Here is a 25,344-nt window from a genome sequence, read left to right on the forward strand (position 1 = left end):
TCCACAGTCAGTATTTCGAATTTCCCTAGTCTCCTGACCAATATTCGTCCTTCAACCGCCTGTATGAAAAAAGGGCTCTTGCTCATTATCACATTGCTAATCGTGGGATCTTGCTATGTGCAAATTGGCAGCCATGTTTTCTATGTTACTTCAAAATTATTCCACTGCCTAAGTTCAGAAAGGTGCTATTAAAATGCAGTTTCACTCCTCGATGTCACGCGCCATTAATATTTCATTCAGTGTATGGTCAAACAGGGAGGAACCTATGCGTACATGGTTCCTGGAATACTTTGTTAGCATTATGTGCATTGTGCTTAATTTGTCCCAAATCCAGCAGGTACCAGATGTTGCAGTCATTTCTCCAAAAACTGCGACACGGGGTTCCTATGCCAACTGTGATAGTCTCATCTTGATCGTGCATCAACTGGCCAACAATGGCAGCCACTGTGGCAACTTATCCATTGTCAACTTGGGAATAGACAAGGAAAACCAGATCAGAGAGGATCCTGGTGAGACCATATTCAGTCATAAGCTGTTCTTGTGAATCACCTGTGCCTCCACCCCCTCCTCACTTACGTGCTTCCTTCCTGCCTTTGGCTGTTTCCTCTGACTCATCCTCTTCATCATGGTCACCGTCATTGTCTTCATCATCTTCTTCATCATCTTCATCTTCATCCTCATCATCCTCCACTGAGAACAGGGTATCTAGACGAGGAGTGTGATTGCATTATTTAGGGTTAAAGGCACCAGGAGTTTGTAGAGTGTTCCACAAATATGGGATCAGGGGCCACACTACATCTGTGACAATAACACTTTAGCAGGAATTCATGTTGACTAAGTATTAACCCCATTACCTCAGGCTTGAAGGTTTAGACTAGCTGCTCTGGTTTTCAATGGCGATCAAACCAGTGAGGCTGTGTGCGCCACTCCAGGACCAGGCGTCCACTCCACCTAACTGGACAATTAGCCATATAATGGGGGAAAAATCATTTCAACAACAGGTTGTATTTAGATAATGCCCTGAACATAGTCAAACACCCCAAGGTGCCTTATAAAAAGCATTATCAGACTAAGTTTGACATCATATACAGAATAAGATATTAGGACAGGTGGCCCAAATGTTTGGTTAAAGAGCTCAGTTTGAAGAAGCATCTTTGAGGAAAGAGATGTAGAGGGGTTTAGCGGGAAGGAATTCCACAGCTTAGCACCTTGGCAGTTGAAGGGACAGCTACCATTGGTGGACAATTGTATTCGGTGATATGCAAAAGCCAGAATTAGACGAGTGCAGAGAGTTTGGAGATTTGAGGGGCTGGAGGAGATTACAGAGCAAGGGAGGGGGAGGCCATGAAGCAATTCAAAAACAAGGATGAGAATTTTAAAATCGAGGCGTTGCCAATGTAGGTCAGTGAGCACAGGGGTGATGGTTGAATGGGAGTCGCTTGAATTAGCAGCGTCAGCACTTTGTAAAGTGCTGTAACTCAAGTTTACAGACGGTAGAACGTGGAGACTGACCAGGATTGTGTTGGAATAGTCAGGTCTAGACATAACAAAGGCAAGGCTGAGGGTTTCAGCAGATGGGCTGAAGGAGGGTTGGCACTGGGTGATGTTACAGAGGTGCAAATAGGCAGTTTTAGTGACGGCAGAGATAAGTGACGGAGAGCTCATCTCCAGGTCAAATGCAACACCAAGGTTACGAACAGTCTGCTTCAGGTTGCCATCACAGGAAAATGAGTGAAAATCTCTGATCGTGAAAGTTGACACTGCCCAGATGACAGGTGCTGCTTTGGGTCGAGAGGGTCATAACACCAAACAGTAACCAGTCATTGCTCTTCACAGATGCTGACAGATCAGCCAAGTAGATGCAGCATTCCCTGTGTTTATTTAAAATAATAGATGATGTGGATGAAATTGGCTGGGGACACAAAAATAAATGGAATCACATCTTCCACCTGCGATACCTGGCCCCCCATATTCTGTACCCACTTCCATATAGCTGAATACCAGACAGGCTGTATAACAGGAAGTGAAAGTCACTCTATTGTTTTGTATCCCTCCCTTTATCTAATTCCACCAGAGGTGTGTCTTTCTAACCCTTCCGGCTCATCAGCAGGCTTCAGGCTGCTCGGGCAATGCTTCCCTTTGTCCTGGATTCCACGTACCAGACACATTGACAGCAAAGTGTGAGGTCTCACTGCCGAATGGGCCATCGGTGACACAGGTATAGAGGCCGGAGTCCTCTCGCACCGAGTTGGTGATCTGTAGGTACTCGGCTGTGATTCGGGTGCGGTTGTTGGTGGGCAGCTGTACCCCGTCCTTTGTCCAGTCAATACTCTGGACATCCTCCCTCAGGCGGCAGCGCAGCTCGAGTGTGTTGCCTGGGTGTGCCGCGTACGGTTCCACCTCAGTCTTCTGTTTCAGGGATACTGCAAAGCAAATAGGAAAACAGCTCGTGTTAGTGTGCTACCGCATTTCAAATATAACCACATTTATTATGCCACAATTACCCAGATACCTGATGACAGTAACGCAAGGGACAACTGCTGGGAATTTCCTTGGAGCACTGGCTGAATTGGCAGCCATAACATGGGTGCAAGATTGGTGGAAACGTGGTTCCCATCAGAGGTGCAGCAAAGAAGGATTTCCCCATCCAACCACTGCCAATAAAATTCCGTGTCTTTATTTGCTGTTAGGTTACTGATTTTAACAGAGTAAAGGAAGAGAAATTGTTTCCAGTGGCAGGAAGGTTGATAGCCAGAGGACACAGATTTAAGATGATTGGCTAAAGAACCAGATATGACATGAGGAGATATAACTTTGCCCAGTGAGTTGTTGCACACTGCCTGAACAGATGGTGGAAGCTGATTCAACAGTAACTTGCAAAGGGGGAACTGGATAATGACTTGCAAGCGCTAACATTTACAAACTGTGAGAAAGAGCAAGAGGAATGGGATTACCGAGATCACAGTGTACAAATTGGCTTTCGAAGCCTCAAAAGAATCATTCCAAAAACTCGGGGTTGGGGACTGGACAGGTGGGCAGGGCGGGTGGAAAGGTTGCGTTTTGACTTATATGCAGAGTGTTGATATATGTGGTCATCATTTTGAAATGTGAAAAAAATAACAATGGTAATACAAACTAAATCGAAGCAACACGTTTTATTGAATGAATAAATTCTACAAGCGTACCTTTAACCACAATCAAAGCATTTTAAAAACCATCAAATTCATTGTCTTTGTCTTCCGATGCAAAGAGTTCATCAAATTCGTTCCAAGTCACTCTGGCTATGGCGGCATCGTAAAGATCTCATTCTGGATCAGATTTAGCACTTTCGGTTTCAGAATCATCCCTCCACAACAAATCTTCATCTCCCATCCATTGAATTGGATATCCTGTGTCTTTCGAATGACCTGACAGTCTGTGCATTAATAGCATCCCATGATTTGATGACAAAAACCACACAAAATATCAAGTGTGCCGACATGCATATTTCTACTCTTTGCAACTAATTGTTGCTCGGCGATCTTTGCTGGACTCGGGGATTGATTTCGGTCACCTAGGTGCGGTGAAACCATTCTGATGATTTTCGAGGACCCGTTCCAATGCATACTTCTCAAGATGAGGCCAGCGGCTGATCCATATTCTCACGGCCCATTTGATCTCGGGCATCCTCTTCAGTGCGGATTTTGTCGTCTTCCATTCTTGCACCCCCTTTTTCACTAACATGGAAGTCCCTCACTCCAGCACAGTTATCTGCTGAGTTAACAAATGTTACGGCTTTCAACTTGAACCCAGCTTCATATTTCATTCTTTTTAATCAGGTGACACTGCTACACGTCGCTCACCATCTGTGTGGGTGCCTCGTAAACTCCCACGCTTCGTTTTGGCAACACAGCCCGCATTGCTTGCTTGATCCCTTGCGCCAACTTAAGGTAACACAAGCATCTCCAAGGTGAAAAACTGAGGCCGACTCCTGATGTGTATATAGCAAGTCAAAGCAGTAAAGGGGGCTGACCTATATGTCAAGTATAGGCCTAAACATGACTTTTATCACCAAACTGAATGGGGTCATCTTATAGGCCATGATTTATGGTCATCGGAGAGATCTGTCAAAGGTACAGCAAAGACACAATGGGTTGAATGGCTTCCTTCTGTGCTGTGATTCAAATGCCCTTAGCTCAAGCTCAGCCTCATGGTGGTTTTTCACTCCTCACCTCCTTACCTTGGAGAGTTATGTTGCTCGTCAATTCTGTTGCTGGAGCACCGCCAAATACCAATGCCAAATTAGGTGATTAACGATAAGCAAACAGTCCTGATGTTATTGCACCTCCGGAGCACACTCACTGTTGTGCATGGAACTGGCTTTACCCAGTAAACTGTCCGGTATACTCTTCAGCTAATTCTATATAGGTGCTGGTCAGAATCATATCTTGGGAGGCCGATAAACAACACTGTTTTTAACCATGGGTTTTCGTTTCAGAAATCCACTGACCCATTCAAGATTGAACAGTCTATACTGCACAGTGAATCCCTCTAACGGAGATTATAAACAGCGAGTGCACAACGGACAGGGTTAGAGGTTCAGGAGCAGAGGCTTGGAGGATTTATGAGGCACGACTGAAGAGCTAACAGGAGGATAAGAAGCTGCAGAAAAGGTTGACAATGCTGCCATGAAGGGGGTGCCAGTTGAATGCCCAATGCCTCTGGCCTCAGGAGGCCATTCTTGTTGGACTTCACACTTGTCTAGTTTGAAAGGTATAGTATGACTGGGGCTCCTGACTGCAGGCGCTATACCACATGCTGGGCAGGGCCAGTTGTCAGTCTATCCTTAGCTGGGGAACAGTTGAGGGGGTGACTCCAATCGCATCAACCTCCCTGTGATCGTGAACGGGAGATTTCTTTCTGGGAGGGAGGTGGTGCTGTGCCTGCACAAGCTCATCAAGTGGATCCATCATATTCGCACTGGGTTCCTGACTGTTTGCAAATGTGCAAGGCCAGTGTCAGCAGGCTGTGCATCTCTAACCTCAGAGCGATTGCTAAAAATGTTCAAGGGTCCTCAAATGGCCTAACCAGGACAACGAGTTTGAGTAATTAATAGAAAGAGATGAACAGACTCAGCTTTCTCTGTGCCAATAAATGAGAACTTCTCAAAACGAGGAGAGAAAAATTTGCTTCAATTCATTTTGAAATCCAGTGGGACTGAAGATTTGCCTCTCACTGAAGTGTCTCATTTTTTGAATGTCTGGGTTTCAGAGTGCTAACCCAATTTATCTGTATGCCTCATCCATCAAACTGATTGGCCAGGCAGCAGAGAGCACTTTCAAGCACTGATGGCTTCCATCCTTTCTGCTTTTGCCAAACTGACTTCCGATTGTCGTGTCCACGGAGACTCGTTTATGTGGAAACGACCGGCAGAGGCTCATCAATCTTCTGGCTCTCCTGTCCTAACTCCCGAAGGCTGCAGCTTCCAAACCAGGCCCTGCCCCACGCAAGGCGTCACATTGCTGAGTTCTGCTCTATGTCCCCCTCTCTCCTCCCTGCCTCAGGAGGACTGCGCTCCCAGCACAGCTCAGGCTGCAAATTTTTTTGATTCGCAATTTCTTTTTAAATAAAACCAACTTTGCATTTGCAAACTGACAAGATAGGATTTGAACCCACCTCCTCTTGATGTAATTAGGCAAGGCCTCAGGGTGACTGGCTCAGGAACATCAGAAAGAAAGCGCTTGCATTTATCCAGCAACTTTTACAACCTCAGGACACCCCCAAAGCACTTCACTGTCAACTGAGGTGGAGCCACTGTTTGTAATGTTGAAAATGCAGCTCAATTCGGGCTCCTGTGGCAGCAAGTTCAAATATCATCGCCACTCTTTGTGTAAAGACGGTCTTCAATAATCACGAGCAACAGACAGAGCATGCTATTTTGTGTTTTAAATCTCAAAAACATATACTGCCTTCGTGCATTCCGATAGGCCCAAGTCAGTTGGGAAAAGCTGTCCCTGTCGTGTTGGAGGCCAACAGAGCAGCCCAGTTTGTACAGCAAGATCCCATTAACAGGCAGTCAGCTGAGGGGCCAGTTCGCCTCCCTGTGGCGGTGGTTGAAATCGGAACGTTAGACAGGAAAAACCAGGAGAATTCCCCGCTTTAGGCCTCGGTTTAACATCTCACACGGCACCTCTGACGATGCAGAACACCCTCAGCACCGCACTGCCAGCCGGATTTTAATCGCTCAACTCTCGGGAGCGAGACCTGCTGTCTTTCGGATGAGCCTCGTTTGCCCTCTCAGGTGGGCATAAGAGATTCCACAGGCATTATTTCGAGCCAGACCCAGGGTGTCCTGGTAACCTGACTAATATGTAATGTTTTTTTGTGATGGGCCATTATCACATTGCTTTTTATGGGAGCTGGCTGCACACAAAATGGCTGCTGGGTTTCCTACAACAGTGAGCACACCTCGAAAAGCCTGTCAAAGGTGCTATATAAATGCGAGTCTTGCTCTTTCTATGTCACACCCTGAGAGAGCTGGCAGCTTTCCTTCAGCCTTTAGTCTTCACAGCTCACTGCGGCTCTAGTTCTCATCCTCAAACCCAGTATTTGACTCCTAATTGAAGCAACTTATCCTCCCAATTTCTTTTCCAATGACATCAGCTCTGGCCCTGGATAAAGATTCCTGATTTAAGAGTGAAATCCTGCTGCCTTTCCGTGATCTCCTCCCAATGCCTGGCAGTCTTTCCCTCAGCACGATGACCTCAATGGACCACAACACTCCAAGTGGTGATCTCAGCAGCGCTTTATGGACTGTTGGCACTTAATTCCCCACAAACACCACCCCCCAGAACAGTCTGTTTAACTTGGCAGCTGGTACGAGGCAGAGACACTTTCAGCTGTCAGTCAAGTAAAGACCAAAGATTTTCCCAGCTATACGTTGATTCAAAGGGATATGCGGGAAATCACAACCATGCAAAAATAGAAGCCTTCAGTCTGTGAGCGGCCAAGGCCCCTGCAGCTTTCAGGCTGATGCAAGACAGCCACATTATTGCCCTGCCACAGTCTGGCTTAACTGAGCTGACATTTCCCACTCTTGTTTGTCAAGCTTAGCTGGTGTTCAACATGGCAAAAAGTTTGAATGAAGACTCCAAGAGCTGGGAGTTGGGGGCTCCTTTAACCATGCGTTGCTTCGCAAAGGCTTGCCAACACACTAAGTGGCTTCCATGTTGAGGAGAGGTCGCTCCAGCCAAGAGCAGCCTTGGGGTCATTCTTGACCCAGGGTTGCTAGTTCTCACTTCCTGTACACACTCAACATTACAACAGCGACAGCAGATAATCACATCTTCACAATGTCCCAACGGGAAAGGCGCTCTGTAAATCCAAGTTCCAAGCACTCTGGCTACAATGATGTGAATGAAAAGGAGTCACAAATAGTGACTTGAGGCACTGAACTGGAATCGCATAGGTTTCATCAAGAAGTTGCTTATCCAAAACACACAGAATTTGTCTTTTCTCTTAAGAGATACTGACCCACCTGTTGCTGTGGCTTTCCAGCATTTGTACTTAGCCATTCGTGGAGTTTACAGTCCTTCACTTCAACCTCTGCCCCCAAGCTGCCCCTGGCCTCACCCCCCCACCCCGGTCTCCCCAAAATATTGCTGGCCTCCTGCACTCAGCCACTGTCCAGGCAGGCGGGGAGAGAGGCGAAGATGGACACATTGGGAGTCACTGCTGATGACCATTTCTGCCATCCCCTAGCTATCTTCCATCAGGGTGCCTACACATCAGCAGTGGCAGACACCTCAGGCAAGCGTGCTTACTGCCGACACAGCAGGAGGGGCACTTGGAGACCCAAACTATTGAAAGAAAGGAAAAGGACTAAAAGGAAAGATTCCAATGAGAAAGGAACCAATTGTATGGGTGCCCAAATTAAAAGCTGGTCTGGTACAGTACCAAGGGGTAAAACGTTCCATTTTGTCTAAGGGTAAGCAGTGAAGCATGCCAAACTCGAGGTGAAACAATGGATCAACGAAGGGAGGGTGGGGGTGGCAGTGGACGGGAGCCTTAAAACCGACCCTGATCTTTTCAACCTGTTCACACACATCCCACAAGGGATCTGGCTGATTTTCACAAGATCAGTTTCGATAAAGGCTCTTGAGCCTATTCCCACAGTCACCTTCACCATGACACCATCTGTCATGAGGTCAGTGTCCTCTCGTTTCCACCACTTTGTCTGACCGTCTACCATCTCTCTTTAGGAACTCCCATTTCAGTTCCTGCTTCTGCCACTTTCCGGCTCTTCTGACTTGCTTCATTTAGACCAATGAAGCAGCAGCGTTTTAGGATCAATCTGGACACTGACCTTTTCCAGTGCTCCAGGTTTGTGAAGTGTGATCACAGGCCAGTTCAGTGTGAGATGAGAGCGCTGGGGTCTCGTGGCTGTATTCAGCTTATAGGCTGTGCTGCTGCTGACAGCACTCGCTTCTACTATCAGCACAAGACCAGGTGAGCTGGCAGCACAGCTTACAGGCTGCTTATGGTGCCAGTTCCTGAAAGATGGATCTCCTGCAGCCAGCCTCGCTTGGTTCACCAAGTCCATTTCTTGATCTCTTAGTGAATCAAGGAATGTGGAGCAGGCAGGAAGTGGAGTTGAAGATCAGCCCGGATTGTACTGAATGATGGAGCATGCTCAGTAGCCTTATGGTCTACTCCTGTTCCTACTTCTCATAGCCGTACCTTCATTGGCTTAGAACTGACTGCAAAATGTGTCAAGCTGACATCAGGATTGAACTCACGAGTCTATGACATCTACGCACTGAGAATTAGTGCTGTGAGAACTTCCTAAGGCAGCAGGAGATATTTGGACAAAGGAGGTTTGAAGCTGGGTCTTAAAGGATGAAAGCAAGAGAGGGAGGGAATTCTAGAGCTTAGGCCTTAAGTAACTGAAGGTGTGACCACTAATGGTGGAGCAATTGAAATCCTGGATGCTAAAGAGGCCAGAATTAGAGAAGGGCAGATATTTTGCAGGTTTGTGGGGATGAAGGAGATTACAGAGATTTGGGGGGGGGGGTGGGGGGGTGAGTGAGGCTATAGAGGGATTTGAAAACAAGGATGAAAATGATCTAAAATGTCCAGCACGGATCCTGGACAAGTTCACAGTTTGGGTGTGTTTGGGTTTCATGAAACATCAGCAATAGCAGTTTGTTCAGGGGGCACATGCAAACACAATCTGTATGAAATTGGTTTTCCAATTTTCCATCTAATTATCTCTCCGAGAAGGGTTTTGCTCTTTTGTTTTCGAGTATAAATTGCTGCAAGTTTTTCAAACTGTTCCTATCTGTGGAATGCTGCCCGCGGGTTCAGTTTCTCACTCCCCAGTGAGATGACCCAGGTTAACAGGGCCTCAGCGAGAGGAATGCCCAGTAATAGGTGGGCCTCAGCTCTTCTCCAATGAGAGAACACCACCTCACACCCATTGACATTTGCTCTAGACTGGCTGTAGCCGTGCAGCTAATGTGGAACAGCTTTTAGCTGCATGTGGAGATCGATTCCTTGCCTGCTTTGAGGCACTGTCCTACCCGATTGGTAATCCTACCCCCGCCTTCACAACAGTGTAACTTAACCCTCAGAGTACTGACTTACTGCCGTGTTTTCAGTACACAGGATTTCACAGAGATTTAATCCCCTACAGCAGACAAACAAGGAGCGACAAAGCAGATAAATTCAAAAATGCGCATTTCTATAGCACCGCTCACGCCCTCAGGACATCCCAAAGAGCTTTACAGCCAATGCAGTATTTTGAAGTTCAGTCACTATTTTCATGTAGAAAACCTGGCAGCCAATAGCAAGGTCCCATAAATGAGATAATATAACAATCAGATCGTCTATTTTCTTTAAAGAGATGTTTATTGAGGGAAAAATATCGCCCTAGGCACTGGGTAAACCGCCTCTGCTCTTCTTTGAAGCAACACCATGGGGTCTTTCGGATTCACCCAAGAAGGCTGACAGCACCTTGGTTTTATGCCTCATCTGACAGGTGGCACCTCCAACAGTGCAGCACCCCCTCAGTACTGCACCAGAAGTAACAGCCTGGATTTCAAGTCCTGGACTGGGATTTGGACTGACCACCTGCTGACTCAGAGATACCCACACCAAACCATGGATTGGGGAGTGTGAAGAAAAGCAAGAGACTAAGATGAACATGTTCAGCACACATTACTGGTACATAATTCTCAGCAGTCAGCTCCAGGCTGTCATATACAGATGCTAGAAGTAGATAATTTTTCTACCCACCGGTAAGGGATTGGCTCTGTTAAATAACTTAAAGATGGGATAGGACGGAAGATTTTAATGTTGAGCACAGGAGGAGGCCATTGGGTCCATCATATCTGTGCTGGCTCTTTGAAGAAGCCATCCAATTAATCCAACTCCCCAATCTTGCCCATAGCCCTTCACATTTTTCATCTTTAAGTATTTATCCAATTCCCTTTTGAAAGTTATTACTGAGTCTGTTCCATCACCCTGTTAGTCAGCTCATTCAGATCTTAACTCATGGTGTAAATACATTCTCATCTCCCCTCTGGTTCTTTTACCAATTATTATAAATCTGTGTCATCTGATTTACCACCCTCTTGCCAGTGGAAATATTTGCTCCTTACTGGTGATAAACTCACACTCTTCAGTTAAAGGTGAATGATCAGTGGGTGACCAAAGGCCCAATTCTGGAAGGAAGGGAGGGGTTTGGCTCTCATCCACCCAACAAAGACTCTACGCTGCCATTCTGGGCTGCCAGAGCATCTTAGTTCTGTTGAAGGGTCATTCGGACTCGAAACGTTAACTGTGCTCCTCTCCGCAGATGCTGCCAGACCTGCGGAGTTTTTCCAGGTAGTTTTGTTTTTGTTCTGGATTTCCAGCATCTGCAGTTTTTTTGTTTTTATGCCAGAGCATCTTCATTAGCTTCAGAAAAGATGGGGCAATCTCAGCTGTACCAAACCCCACCCACAACTCCTGGCAGATGTGGAATGGTCTGAGATGCCCACCTTCTCAGCAGGAACAGGAGTCGCAACAAATTGCCCATGGGGGCAGTACTGCCAGGGCCAAAATTAATGGCAGTTGCTACGGACAAGGAGGGCATGTCATAGGCTAGTCATTACCCCCTATTCCCCTGCTCCACAGCCTGAAGCACCTCCTCATAGCCCAAAAGGAGCTCACAACACTCAGGAAAAACTAGTCTGAAGATCATCTGTACAGTCAATCTATCAAATGGAAGGATGGTATTCCTATTGTTCACTTTCCTTTCCCAGAATTTGGCTGGAAGTAGCAGCTAAAGAATCTGTGAATATAAAAACAGTCCAGCAAGAAGGTAGTTAAATTCATCTGGTTTTCAATATTTTGGGAGCTTTTCAATCTTCCATCCTGTACTGCAGCTTTCCAAAAGAGAGAGCAAAAAGGCAAATGTGGTGAAGAAATGACCCTTAATAAACCCTCAGCTTCAAGCCAAACAGCCCGATGCCTCCTCCCTCTCCCCTCCCCTTCTCTCTGCTTTGCTGCATCCAAATGGAGCTGAGGGAGGGGGGGAGGAAGAGAGAGAAAGAGAGACAGACAGGACAGAAAGAGAGAGACAGACGGGACAGAGAGAGAGAGAGGACCGGACAGAGAGAGAGAGAGAGAGAGAGAGAGAGACAGGACAGAGAGAGAGAGAGAGAGAGAGATAGGACAGAGAGAGAGAGAGAGAGAGACACAGACAGGACAGAGAGAGAGAGAGAGACAGGACAGAGAGACAGGACAGAGAGAGGGAGAGAGAGACAGGACAGAGAGAGAGTGACAGGACAGAGAGAGAGAGAGAGACAGACAGACAGAGAGAGAGAGAGCACACACAAGAGGTTTCAGGAAAATTGGCCAAGTCCATTGATCAGCCAGGCCTGAGCACGCCGCTGTTTTTGCTGTCGGCAACTGCAATAAAGTTTATAACAAAGGAACAACGAAAGAAAAGTGCCCAACAATGAAGGAATTGAATGAATATCCTTCATCAGCAGGTTAACTCTCCTCCGCCTCCCCCTCCCCACTCATCCTCCTGACAGGCATTCCCAGCTGGGGGGCTGCTGAAGGCATTTCCTGAAGTGAAGCACATATGCCATCGAGAGTCCCACAAATCCTGACAGGAAATGCGCTTAAGACAGGCTTTTGGAATTGTGGTGTGGGCTCCCGTTTACAAATGGCTGCTGCATGAGTCAGAATTTAATGACCAGCTCACTGACAGAGACCACAGAGCTTCCCCTGGCTCATTCATTAAGCAAAAATAAAAGCAGCTCTCGCTCTCTCTCTCTCTCCTGAGCTGGCTTAAATATTCAAACAGTCACTGGCCAACTGTAGTAAAAGGGGGAGGAGGGGAATAGTGCTTCATGATCCTGCCATTCCTGGGTTCAGGAACCGTCACATCACCAGACTTCTGTCCCCACATTCACAGCACCAATTAACTAAGAGGATCCTGGCACTCCTCAGCTTCAGGACAGAGCCTCACAATCGGTACAGGTTTTCATCAAGGGTTTTGGAAATCAGGAAGGGATTAAAAGGGGGAAGAAAAGATTGCCCACAGGATGAGGAGCCCCATGGGGTGCGGGAGGGAAACGTGGGGATGGTCTGAATCGGAATCGGGAACAAGGTGAACAAGTTTCCCTTCAGCATTGACAAGGTACTGAATCTCTTCTCTCCCCACTGGTACCCCCCACACCCCTCCCCAAAAAAAACCTCAACCTCTCTGCTGGCCACCTTTGATGAAGGAATGACTTATTCCCATGTGCCTGTTTTGCGTCACATGTCCTGTCCTTGTAGCTACTCCTGCCAGGAGCTCTGCTGTTACGGTACATCACGCTCGGCTGTCTTGTGCCATCCTCACACATCCACTGGAGCTCATCTGCAACCAGTGTGTGAAAGCCATCATCCCATTACGCCCAGGTTAACCACTCTTTCTGCTGTCCTCCACTTTGCCCTCTAGCAGAGATCTCTGTAGCTTTTCAGCTCTGATCCAATGATTGAACTACCAGCAGGTTCTTTTTCTGCATGTCAATTTTTTTAAAGAGTTCTTTTTGTTCTTCCTTTGTCTTATGGTCTGCTTTTGGAGTTTTAAAGGCACTGGGAAACGCCAGTTGGCAGTGTGAGTTGGCTCCCACCGCCACTCTGAGTGAGAGCCTTTGGCCACACTTTGGCACACCCATCTTGGCTCGGGCAAGATCTCCGGAACCCACTGTGTGGGTAGAAACCACAGGGGTGAGGCCTTACTCCTGCCAACCACAAGCCAACAGTACACCACCGGGCCACATTAAAGTGTCAAATTCCTTCTCCCAACTCAACCTCTTCACTCCACCAAACCCCATGTTGCAGCCTCAGTCTTTCACTGCACTCAATGTCAAAGGCGCTCCATCAAAAGGCTCATGGTTGCTCTGAAGTTGATGATGGCTAATCCATCAAATAAGAGTTAGGCCACTGCAACTGGGAATCATTTGCCACATCTGGGCATGCTTTGCAATTCCAGCACACTGCTAGCTAACCTCCCACCATCTATCCTCTATAAGCCTGAGATTATGCAAAGCTCTGCTGTCTGTGTCCGAACTCACACCAACTCCTGTTCACCCATCACCGCTGTGCTCACTGACCTACATCGATTCCTGATTAAATAGAAACAGAAAAAGCTGGAAAAACTCAGCAGGTCCGTCAGCATCTGTGGAGAGAGAGAGAGAGAGACAGGGTTAACATTTCGACTCCCTATGACCCTTCTTCTGTTTCCTGGTTCATGCTTCCATTCTAAAATTCCCATTCTTATTTCTCAGTTCCTCCATGGCCTTGCGCATCGCTTGCTCTCCCCAGCCCCACACCCTCAGAGATCCTCGCACTCACCCAGGTTTTGTCCTCTTGCACGTCCCGGACTTGAATCACACCACCATTGGCAGCCGTGCCTCGAGCTGCCTGGCTCCTAAGCTCTGGAACTTCTCCAAACCTCTCTCTCTCCCTCTCTTTCTTGCTCCCTTTGTTAAGACGCTCCTTAAAACCTACCTCTATATGGCTCAGTGTCAAACTTTGCTTGATAAAGTCATTTTGAAGTGCCTTGAGGCATCTTATTGGGTTAAAGGCACCGTATAAATGCAGGTTGTTGTTTTATGTCAATCTGTCTCCAAAAAGTGAGACTCCAGGCCCAATTTTAACCCTGGCCGGACAGAGGTGGGCAGGTTTGGTTAAAATGGTGGCAGCCCCTTCCCTCTGCCGCCTGCCACTTTAAGCGCGGCGTTCCCGGTCGTGCCACAGGTAGGCCGGGGGCCTGGTCAACAATGGAAAGGCAGGAGTTTAACCCTCCGGCACCGATGCTGCAGCCTCCCCTGAGAGGTCAGACGGATGGGAATTCAAATAGACCTGGCACATCACCTTCGCAGCACCCAAAGGGTTCTCAGTAGAGGAAACGGAATAAACCAACGCTAGGAAAAGCATGTGCTGCCAACAGTTATACCTGCGCTTGGACTGCTCTCCCTGGACTTAGCAATGAACGGGTGTGTGGAATTTACTGGAATGTTCCAGGGTGTCATGGAAGATTGTGACTCACTGCTGGGCAATCTTTAATTTGAGTTGGGGGGGCGGGGTTGGAGAAATGGCTGATAAATCGCAAAAATACCTACTACGCACTGTGTGCCAAATGTGTCAATTAGCCGCGATGAATGCAGCCTGTCATACCAAGTATAGTTAAACTGCTCCACCCACCCTCCCGCCCCCAGGAGCTAATCGAGTCTTGAGAGAAGTGATTCAGACCAGACGACTAGAAAAAAATTTAGTCTCCATTTCCTGTCAGAGGTGTTTGCCAAGAAAGCAGTGGAAGAGGGTGGGAGTGTGTAGATTCAGCAGTAATAAAACAGCCCAGTTACATTTGCGTTAGCAGGCAGACAAACTGTGCACTCGCCCCGCATTCTGACTGCAACAAAAAAAAACACTCAAAAGGAACTATTCTCCCTGCTTGGGATTCTGTCAACCTCATGTCAAGACAGTGAAAAAGACACTGTTTCCATTCTCTCCCTCCAAGCCCACCAGACCAGGCACTCAGTTAGCTTGGTCTCAGCCATCCATGGGGGAATTCTGGACTGGTTCGCCCTCTGGTTCCTTCACTGCCAGTCTGACTCGGTTCAGGGGAATTGTCATAGAGAGTTGGAATGTCCCCAGTTCAAACTCTGCTGCGAGGCTTAAGCACTCTGACTCAGTTTCAGAGTGTCCAGGAGGGAGTGCTGCTTTGTCAGTGTTGCTGTTTTTTGCATAAATTATTCAGCTGACCTATTCAAATTGGACACGGGCATTCTGACCCAACATCCACTCTTCAACCAACATCAGTAAAAGAGATTAACTAGTCATTGGTTGAGGGATAAATATTGGTCAGGACAGTGGGGAGAGCTTCTCTACTCTTCTTAAAAATAGTGCCTTGTGATATTTTACATCTATCTGAAAGGGCGGATGGGGCATGAGCTTAAAGTCTGATGTGGAAAGACAGCACCTCCGACAGTACAGTACTCCCTCAGTACTGCACTGGAGTGTCAACCAGGATTTTTGTACTCATTCTCTGAAGTCTTATCCAATAGTAATTCCTCAAACAACATCAGAACAGATGATCTGGTCACTATCAGGTTGCTCTTTATTGGAGCTTGCTGTGTGCAATATTTGCTGCTGTTTCTCTCTGACATTACAGTTGTGTTTACACTTCAAAATGTGCTTCATTTGCTGAAGAGGACTCTGGGACGTTGTGAGGTCATGAAAGATCATAGAAATGCAAGTCTGTCTATCCTTAAAGCAACACTCTGAAAACTTGTGACATCAAGTCTCATGTGAATGGCCTGGCCTTGTTCCTGATCATACAGTTGACAGCAGTCTGCTCTGCTTTTGAGCCATGTTGTCTCAAATGCTCGAGTTTGGCTCAGCCCCTGGAAGCAGTGCATTGTTTTTCATTGCCCATGTGGCCTCAGCTTTCCTGACTGTTATGATTTGAAGCTGTTGAAAGGCAGGAATGCCTGGGTTCCTCCAGATTGAGGAGGGGCTGTCAACAGCTTGCCATGCATGAACTCTGACCTCTCTGTCGTGAGCAAGTTACTTGCCTGCAATCTCAGCCCAATGCAAAAAGCCTTTCCATGGGGCCACATCTTTAACATCGGGACACTCAGCACTTAGAACAACTGTGTGCTTCTTTACTTTGTCGCTACAGTGTGGACGGTCTAGAAATGTAGAAACATCAGCTCCAAAAAGAGGATGGGAAGTGGGGAAAAATGATATTCAGACCTGAAAGAGAGCCTGTTCTTCAACTTGGATTCAACCGTAAAATCAGAGTATTTACAGCACAGGAGGAGGCTATTCGGCCCACTGAGTCCATGCCAGGTCTCTGTAGAGCAATCCAGTCAGCCCTATTCCCCTACTCTATGCTCGTAGCCTTACAAGTTTATTCCTTCAAGTGCCCTGGCAATTTCCTTTGGAAATTATTCATCACCTCTGCTTCTATCACCCTCACAGGCACCGAGTTCCAGATCATTATACTGGCTGAGTGAACACGTCTGAATGATTCCCTCTTGTTTCTGTCTGTACACCCACGGAATTGCTGATTGTGCACACGAGTGATCTGGATCTGGCTAGGCTTTGAAGTCTTCCACAGCTGAATAGCCTATTGGTGCTCGGAGCCCTCAAGACTCACACATTAAAGAAGGGCCACTGTGCAAAAACACCAGTGACTGACCTGACCACTGCTGGTGGACACAGGTCACAGGGGACTGCAGGGGAGCAACTCAATAAAGGAGGGGGAAACCAAGAGATAGTCCCACACCCTTAAATTCACCTAAAAGGAAGGAAGCAGGCAAAATGTTCTGAACAAAGAAAGCCACATTCTTTGAGAAACTTCCCTTCAGGCACCAAAGTTCATGTTAAATTTTATAGAACAAATTCATGGCCAGTTCCCAAACTTAGTGCTCCACCAAGGCCCAAACTAAAGGACAAAAGGCTCTTTTGTATTTGCCAGTGTAATCATTCTCTGAGCTCCGCACACACTGTGCGACATTCAATCATTGAGTTTTTGCCTGTGTTTACACTGATGGGGCACCTTCACACTCTCTCTCTCTCTCTCTCTGCTCCCAGTCACTCCCCAAGGCCCCCGCAATCCGGAACCATCTGGGTGGGTTTGCAGACTGTCCGCTGCTGAATTTTAGAAGCCCTCCCCTCAGTGTGCCCTCTCACCGTCACCTGCCCCTCCACCACATGACAACACAAAGCCTTTTGCTGCGTCTCAGCCTGCTTGTTATTACAAGAAGCCTGACCCAGACTGGCAAACACCTGGAATATCCACCACATCACATGCATCAATGCCAGAAGGTCACACACAAAAAAAAACTCGCTGCTGGCTTTGTTTCGAAGGGGCAGTGCTCGTTCCTCATCATTCTGCCCCCTTTTTACATTTTGTTCTGCTTGGGGTATTTATTTTATCTGCTTCTCTCGAATGCTGCACCCCTTCAGGCAGCACACAAACAACAGGGTGCACAGGACTAAACAGAACTACACCTTTCAAAAAGCCAGCAAGGGCACAACGGGCCAAATGGCCTCCTCCTGTGCTCTGAGTTTCTATGATCAACTGCAATGTCCTGTCCTATCATTCACTGACTGGAACTGAGGCTAATGTTTAAATAAGTTCAAGCAGGCACTCTCTGGACTCCTGTCTCAAACTAACCAAGAGCCAGAATGAACATGGGCAGGAATTTACTGGGAAAAATTGCACAGAGCTTCAGAAGTATGCAACGGGAGTTTGAGTGCATTCCTAATGGCTTTACTAGGTAATAATGTGCTGTCTGGTGTGATGCTGACCGGTAAGATCCCAAGGTTCAGTTACCCCCTTGCCCCAGTCTGTACTGAAGGTGCAATTGGGCCCCAATGCGATGTACGCCACAGTCAAATAGCTCATTGCAACTCACCATTCACTTTATTCACCGTACAGACTGCGTGCCTCCAGAGTATTATTGAAGGGTTGCTAGCGCCAGGGTCATGAAAAAGAAATGCTCTTCCCGACTCCCATCTTCACCGACCCCTACTCACTGTTGCAAGCCAGGACCTTTGCGTAAAGTGGGAGTTGATGGGTTGACTCTAGTTCACAGACAGACAGACAGATGTGTTCTAATTACTCCATGGCCTCATCCCTCCCTATCTCTGTATCCATCCGCAGCCCTACAACCCTCAGCGGTATCTGCACTCCTCAGCATTCCCATTGTGCCTACCTTCAATTGCCTAGACCCTAAAGCTCTGAATTCTTTCCCTAAACCTTCCCACCTCTCTCTCTCCCCCGCCTCTTTATGACACTCCTTAAAACCTACCTCTTTACTCGGAGTCTGTCCTAATATTTTTTCATGTGGATGGTGTCAAATGTTGTCAAATTGCTAACATTCCTGTCAAGCACCTCAGAAAAGGTGCCATATAAATGCAATTTCAAGTTTGGATAGTTTGACCCAGTTCCTAGTCGGTGCAAATGCCCCAGAACAAAAATGACTGCGCACTGGCACCAAAACAACCATCACACTTGGAAAAGATGCAAAGGTGGTCAACACGGGGCCAAGATGCTGCTGTGGGTGGAGGTGGTCCTCTAGGGCTACGGATACGAGAGAAAACTAGACCCACAGCAAGAACAGTGGCTCATTCTACGCAACAGCCATTCAGTGCCTCACACTTGCCGCCTCTTGTTCTTCATGTGACCTTCACCTTCATGGGTTGTATTTGTCCCCCAACAATGGGAAACCATGGTGACTGCAGCCCTTGCCAAGCTCAGTGAATGGAGCACCGTCAATACACGGGCTGACTGGCATGGGGGGGGGGAAATCAGACCGCACAGGGCGAGGACTGGACAGGCAAAACAAATTGAGGGACGGGGAAGGGAGGGAGGGAGGGAGGGGCGGCTGGTGGGAAGGAAAGCGAATCGGCGGCGATGCGATAACAAGAAAGTCACAATAAAAAAAGAATGACAGTGTGTGTGTGTGCGCGCCCTTGTTAGCTCGTGACACCACTACTCCCTTGTACAATATCACTGCCACTCGCACAGTGAGCAGAGGAGCTCCAACTGCCCCCCTGACACGCTCAACATTTTTTGTGGTTAATAACGCAGCAGAGATTGAGTGCAGAAAGCTTGCAGAGACAGTGGGCCTTTTGTCTGCCTGTCCCGAATATGATTGTCGTATTTACTGCATTCCTTTCAGCACACCTCAGCCTATCCTGACACTGACCAAGGGATTACTGTTGCTGATCAGGTTTCACTCCACAATCTGACTGATGAGAACCATAGTTGACTCCCACCAGCAAACCCCCCCGACTCGCCAGCACCACCGCATCCACCCACCTCCCTACCCCCCCATCTCCTTCCCTCTCAAATAGCAGCTGCAGTGGGTTATGAAATAATCCTTTCAAAAGGTTGTACCTTGGCCCTAGCACTTTACTTATTTTGTGCAAGAGAGAGACAGGGAGCAGTCAGTACTGCAGGGTGACCCAAATTGATCCTGCTCTTCTCCCACACGCCACTCCTTGCTGGGTTTCTATCCCCTGCTTGCTACCCATCCTCAAGGGGCCATTTCCAGAGCCTCAGCAGAGGCCACATGTTGGCTTATAAACTGTGAAGGGCAGCACAGTCACTGTGCCCAGCTGAGGCTGCCACATTTCCTACATAGCTTCACGGGTACTTCACTGGCTGTCAAGCGCTTCGGGAGGTCGTGAAGGGCGCTATATAAACGCAGGCCTTCCTTTCTTTAGGAGGTCCATAAATTGGGCAAGTTTATCTGGAGAATGGACCCAAACCAGAAGTCTGAATGCTGCCATAGTGCCCAGGCTGAGAGTGACACAAGCCTATGTGCAAGTTTCCATGTGTCCACAGGATTCAGCTGAATTTGCTTATCAGGCACTGGGACTACATTCTATTTGTTACACGGTGTGTCTGTGGAGCAGAATATACAGAAACATGATATACTTGGATACTGTAATCAACAGATGTCCAGTCCTCAATGTCAACAGTCTAACTGCAGTTAGCATGATTAAGCATGCCTTCGCTAAGCCCCTGTACTGAGGGCTCACCTATTCATCAACTATTAATCTAACAAGGGCAAAAACTTTCTTGTCAAATTTGCTGTTACAACTAATCTCCTTCCGTAAACATGTTCCAAACCGTTTGAAAGCTTGCACTTGATAACAGACAAACCTGGCCACAATCGCCATTAGTCACTTTAAGCAGCCAGCTCAATATCAATGTGTTTGATTGCAGCACGGTCTCTTCATCATTCACAGCCAGGCAGCAAGGAAACTAACTGCAACACTTCCTGCCCTGTTATTTCCACTCCATCCATGGCTCAGTGGATTACACTTTCACCCCGGGTCTGCTAATTCATCATATTGTTCTTTGGGATCTTGCTGTGTGCAGATTGGCTGCCACGTTTCCCGCATTACAACAGTGACTATGCTGCAGACATACGTCGTTGGCCATCAAGTGCCACAGGGCGTCCTGAGGGAAGTTCTTCTCTCCTCTCTCTCTATGTGCAAGGTTATCTGGAGATTCCTTTTGCAAAGGAATATGTAAAGGCTGGTGCACTGCAAATGGAAAGGATTTGAAACACTGACTGCTTCAGTAGTTCAGATTGTAGCTGCACAATGTTCTCCGGCCTGGTCTGGGCATTCTCTTGTTCAATGTAGTTCTCAATCCCAAACTGCACATTCATATAGCCCCACATAGACATAGGAACAGGAGGTCATTCAGCTCTTTGAGCCTGCTCTGTCGTTCAATAATCTCATCCGTATCCTAACTCTGTCCACCTGCCTGAGCTCCATATCTCTTAGCTGCCTTCAGCTTGAGAAAATCTGTTGATGTCAGATTGATAACGGTCGAAATCGAGCTCACATCAACTCTATTTTGTAGGCGAGTGAGTGTCCCACATTCCCGTAAACCTGTGTGTGAAGGTTCGAACTGCTCTCTTGAGAGGCTGTATTTCCAATGCTCTAAGACCTGAGCTTGCACCCACAGTGCAGGACCCTGAGAGATAGTTATTGCCACAGGCACAGTTCCTTGACTGACACAAAATGACTTTCCATGGGTTTGCCATCAGGATAAGGCAGCAGGTTTTAGCGCTGCAAAGGAAACTGAGATTTACAAACCTGGAGAAATGTTCCTGCTCCCCCCACCTCCCAACAAACCCTAACCCCGCCAAGCTTCCCACTGCCACCAAAAGCCACCCCTCCAACACCACTCCACAGACTGATGGACACGTGCAATTCACTTCCTGAGGAACGGTTGCAGAATTTAGCTCGATTGAGATGTCCTTTACCGAGGGGTATCTTCATGCTCCTCATAGAAACAATGCAGGGGGGGGGGGGGGGGTAAAAAGTAGGCAAAAGGAATTGAAACAAGGAAGATCATTCCAGCCTATAAACCCATTCCTTTTCCACCAAGATGTACCTTCCACTTCCCTGGCATTAAGGTGGGATTCTCTAAATCAGAAAACACATTGGACACCTAAGCCTGGACTTGATGACCCTGCAACATCAACATACTCCAGACAATCCAGTCCAGGACTTTTCAAGATGGTTTCAATTTGGAGAAAAAAAAAGAGGGAATGCCATGATATATTTAGAGTGAAGAAGACAGAGTAAAGGTAACTGAGGAAGGTTGCAGCAATACACATCCAGAAAGGCTATGCTAATCAACACATCTCAATATCTCCTTTGACAAATCCCCTCACATATACAAATTTAAGTCTCCTCTTAACACCTCATGCCCTTTCCACGATTAAGATGTGATCTGAGTTACAGACCCTGCCTGATTCTGGTTTGAAAATCATCAGTGTTGTTGATCACTGTTCAGCAGCGAATTCAGATCGCCCATGTATCCCATCACCCATTTACCATAGGCCCGAAAGTAACCTTCAGTTCAGAACGGCATTTGCTTGAAAATGCAATCTACACCGAAGCAACAAGAGTTTCTTCTGGTAAACAACAACCATAGTGAAACAGCCCAAGATGCTGCCCCCGAGTGTTACCGAACAAATTTTGACACCAAGACACATACGAAGATATTACAACAGGGAAGAGGTGGTTTTTAACGAGCGTATTTAAAGAGGAGAGGTGGAGAGGTTTAGGGAGGGAATTCCAGAGCTTTGGACTCTGAATGCATGGCCGCCAATGGTGGAATAAATAAGATCGAGGATTTGCAAGAGGCCAGAATTAGAGGAGCTCAGAGATCTCAGGGCTGGAAGAGGTTACAGAGATAGAAAGGGTTGAGGCTCTGGAGGCATTTGAAAATGAGGGGTGAGAATTTTAAAATCGAGGCGTTGCTGGACCGGGAGCCAACGTAGGTCAGCAAGCACAGGGGTGATGGTGTGTACTACGACATGGGCAGCAGAGTTTTGGATAAGCTCAAATTGTTATTGCGTGGAACATGGGAGGCTGACCAGGACAGTGTTGGAATGGCAAGTCTAGGAGGTAAAAGATGCATGAATGAGTTAAAAAGGGATATCTCTATAAAGGGCAGGTCAACCCACATAAGGACAGACTCAAAAAGCAGAGTGTTTGTGACCAAAATACTGTTTAAATATGAAACATCTGAAAGGCTTGGGCAATATTTGAAAAACCAGCCTGCAAAAACCACCAACAATATTGCAATCTGAGCCATCCAATGTTTACAGTACATGGAATTCAAAGCAGACATCAAAAGTATAGAGCTAGAGGCTCATTTTGGCATCACTCTCCCCAGGCTTGGCTATCTGCAGTTTCCCGAAGAATATCATGGACTCTTTTTCAACATTTCACTGCCTAAAGACTGATATATGAAAGACAAACTCAGGAGAAATAAGCCGCCTTCTTAAGAATAGAACAGGATTGCAATGCTTCAAAAAGAGGCCATCCCAGTCCTGGAGATCCTCACTCTCTCGTGATTCCCAATCCCAGCATCCTCATGATTCCCAATCCCAGAGTCCCTGGCTCCCTCATTATTCCAAATCCCAGAGTCCCTCACTCCCTCATGATTCCAAATCTCCAAGTCCCTCACTCCCTCATGAATCCAAATCCCAGAGTCCCTCACGATTCCAAATCCCAGAGACCCTGAATCCCTCCTGATTCCTAATCTCTGAGTCCCTCACTCCCTCATGAATCCAAATCCGAGTCCCTCGCTCCCTCATGATTCCAAATCTCCAAGTCCCTCACTCCCTCATGAATCCAAATCCCAGAGTCCCTCACGATTCCAAATCCCAGAGACCCTGAATCCCTCCTGATTCCTAATCTCTGAGTCCCTCACTCCCTCATGAATCCCAATCCCAGAGTCCCTCACCTCCCTGTTGCATCCCCGGCCACATTGACAAAATGGAGTAGAAGGCACCAAATTCATTCACCCTGGAAATAGAGGATGGCAGAGGGGCAAGAAAAGGATAAGTATGAAAAAGGATTAAGCAAGAAAGGGCCTAATAAAGACACTTGGTGGGCTGCAGGCTTCTTGTGGAAGTTTTATAAGCTACAAATCGGGACCTCATACATGGGAAATCAAATTTTAATTCTTTGGTAGGCTTCCATCAAAATATGTCCAGTAATTATCAGGCAGAAGGGAAGGTAAACTTAAAATGTTCTTAGAATTTTAATTCCGTTTGTTATGACAACCCAAGTAAGAATATTGAATTATTTACTGAGTTTGTAAAGTTTAGCTGCTGAATTTGTGATAACCTCCTGTTTAATTTTCTTGTCATTCAGTGTCTGGCTGGACAGAAAGCTTCCTATATTTCTTTCCTAAGCAGATAAGAAATGTCACTGTCTCATCTGGTCTCCCTCTCTCCTCCCTCTGCAGGAATTGCTCTGTGAAAACATTTCCCCAGCTGTCAAAGTTAACCTTTAACCCTTGGACCCACTCTGTGTGATAATAAATCGGTGACTCCCACCTCCCATTCCCCTGGAGCTGGTCAATTAATCACGGCTCCAGACACACAACGTCAGTCATTGCTTCCTGTTGCCCTGGCCTCAGGCAATGGGACGGCCAGCATAGCAGCCGGACTGAGGCCGATCCCAGCCTTCCTGATCCCTCGAGAAGTGGCCAAGGGCCATAGCAGTGACAGAAAACCATTACACACGGAGCCCAATAAATCCAGGGCTGCTAAATATTTACTCAGCACCAAGGGAGCAGTGATGACTGGATGCCTCTTGCAGGACTGAACACGGCCTAACTTTTATTTGCAACCTCAGTTTCTCCTCCTCTCGCCACCCTTTCAATTCTCCCTTTCTTTCCTGAAGGGATTGCTTCCCTGCATGGGGTTACAGTTCCACTGGTGCAAGGGGCTATTTGGTTGTAGAAGTGGTCCATCCCTGCTGATGGTACTGCCTTTTGCTATCGTACGCTCCGACGGCACTGTCTGCGCTCCATTACCTTGGCATGTGGCATTTCTTCATGTGCAAGCCTCAACGTTGTAAATGAATCAAAGCCTGCCTTTCACCAGTGTCCATTCATGTGGCCACAATGAATGGTTATTTAGAGGAGCCGTTTAACCTGATTTGTCCTCCTCTAGCCTGGGCACCAATGTTTCAGCAGTCCTTCAATTACACTGGTTGAGATCACCCACATACCACTGACCAGGCATTAAGCCAGCAAACTTCTTTTCTTTCAAGCGCCCTTTTAGGCTAATCTTTCCAAAACAAGGTCATTTCCAAATGCAGGGAACGTAGAGTGAAAGGTTAATGGTTATGTTCATTAGACAATGGTCTTAATGATGATCTAAGTATGACATCAGTGTCAGCTGACCAAGACCTCCAAAGGAGCCAGAACAGTCTGTGTCCAGAGAGCAATGCACTTACTATGAGGTCTTTGATATATGCAGTTCTAAATAAATAATTTCAAGAAAAACAAAATACTGATTATCTCCAATCACGCTAAGACTAGGTGAAACCTCATCAAGCCTGAAGGCCATACAAGTAAAGGGCAACCAAGCCAAACCAGTGAGGTATTTAACATTTTCCTGCAGAGGGTGTAGTGGGCGATAGCAAGAGCAGGCAGTCCGAGTGCAGAATTGCCAACAGTGCCAGACATGATGGGCTGAGTAGTCTCCTTCTGTGCTCTATCATTCTGTGATTCAGGCAGACTTACTAGAATGGTACCAAAGATGAGGAATTTTACTTGGGTGCAGAGACCAGAGAATCTAGGATTGCTCTCCTTAGAGCAAAGGGTTTAAGGGACATTAAATTAAGGTGCTCTAAATTCTAGAAGGTTTGAATAGAGTAAGTAAGGAGGAATAGTTTCTACTCCATAAATGGAAGGTCTTTCTTTTTCCTTTGTGAGGCATCAAATGCCATGCTGAGTTTCTTTAATAAGGA

General features: G+C 47.0%; 1 protein-coding gene across 2 annotated transcripts in view; it reads right to left on the minus strand.

Moving 5' to 3' along the window:
* LOC144694887 (fibroblast growth factor receptor 1-like) overlaps positions 1 to 25,344 on the minus strand; it is a 92,465-nt gene that overhangs the window by 61,485 nt on the left and 5,636 nt on the right. For both annotated transcript variants that reach the window (XM_078565618.1, XM_078565617.1), the window contains exons 2-3: positions 2,160 to 2,423; positions 577 to 705 (exon numbers count right to left, since the gene is read on the minus strand). In XM_078565618.1, coding sequence (XP_078421744.1) covers positions 577 to 705; positions 2,160 to 2,423 — 393 coding nt within the window. The remainder of the gene's footprint in view (positions 1 to 576; positions 706 to 2,159; positions 2,424 to 25,344) is intronic.

Source organism: Cetorhinus maximus, chromosome 20 (assembly GCF_964194155.1).
Source record: "Cetorhinus maximus chromosome 20, sCetMax3.hap1.1, whole genome shotgun sequence".
In the NCBI taxonomy this organism is placed as follows: domain Eukaryota; kingdom Metazoa; phylum Chordata; class Chondrichthyes; order Lamniformes; family Cetorhinidae; genus Cetorhinus; species Cetorhinus maximus.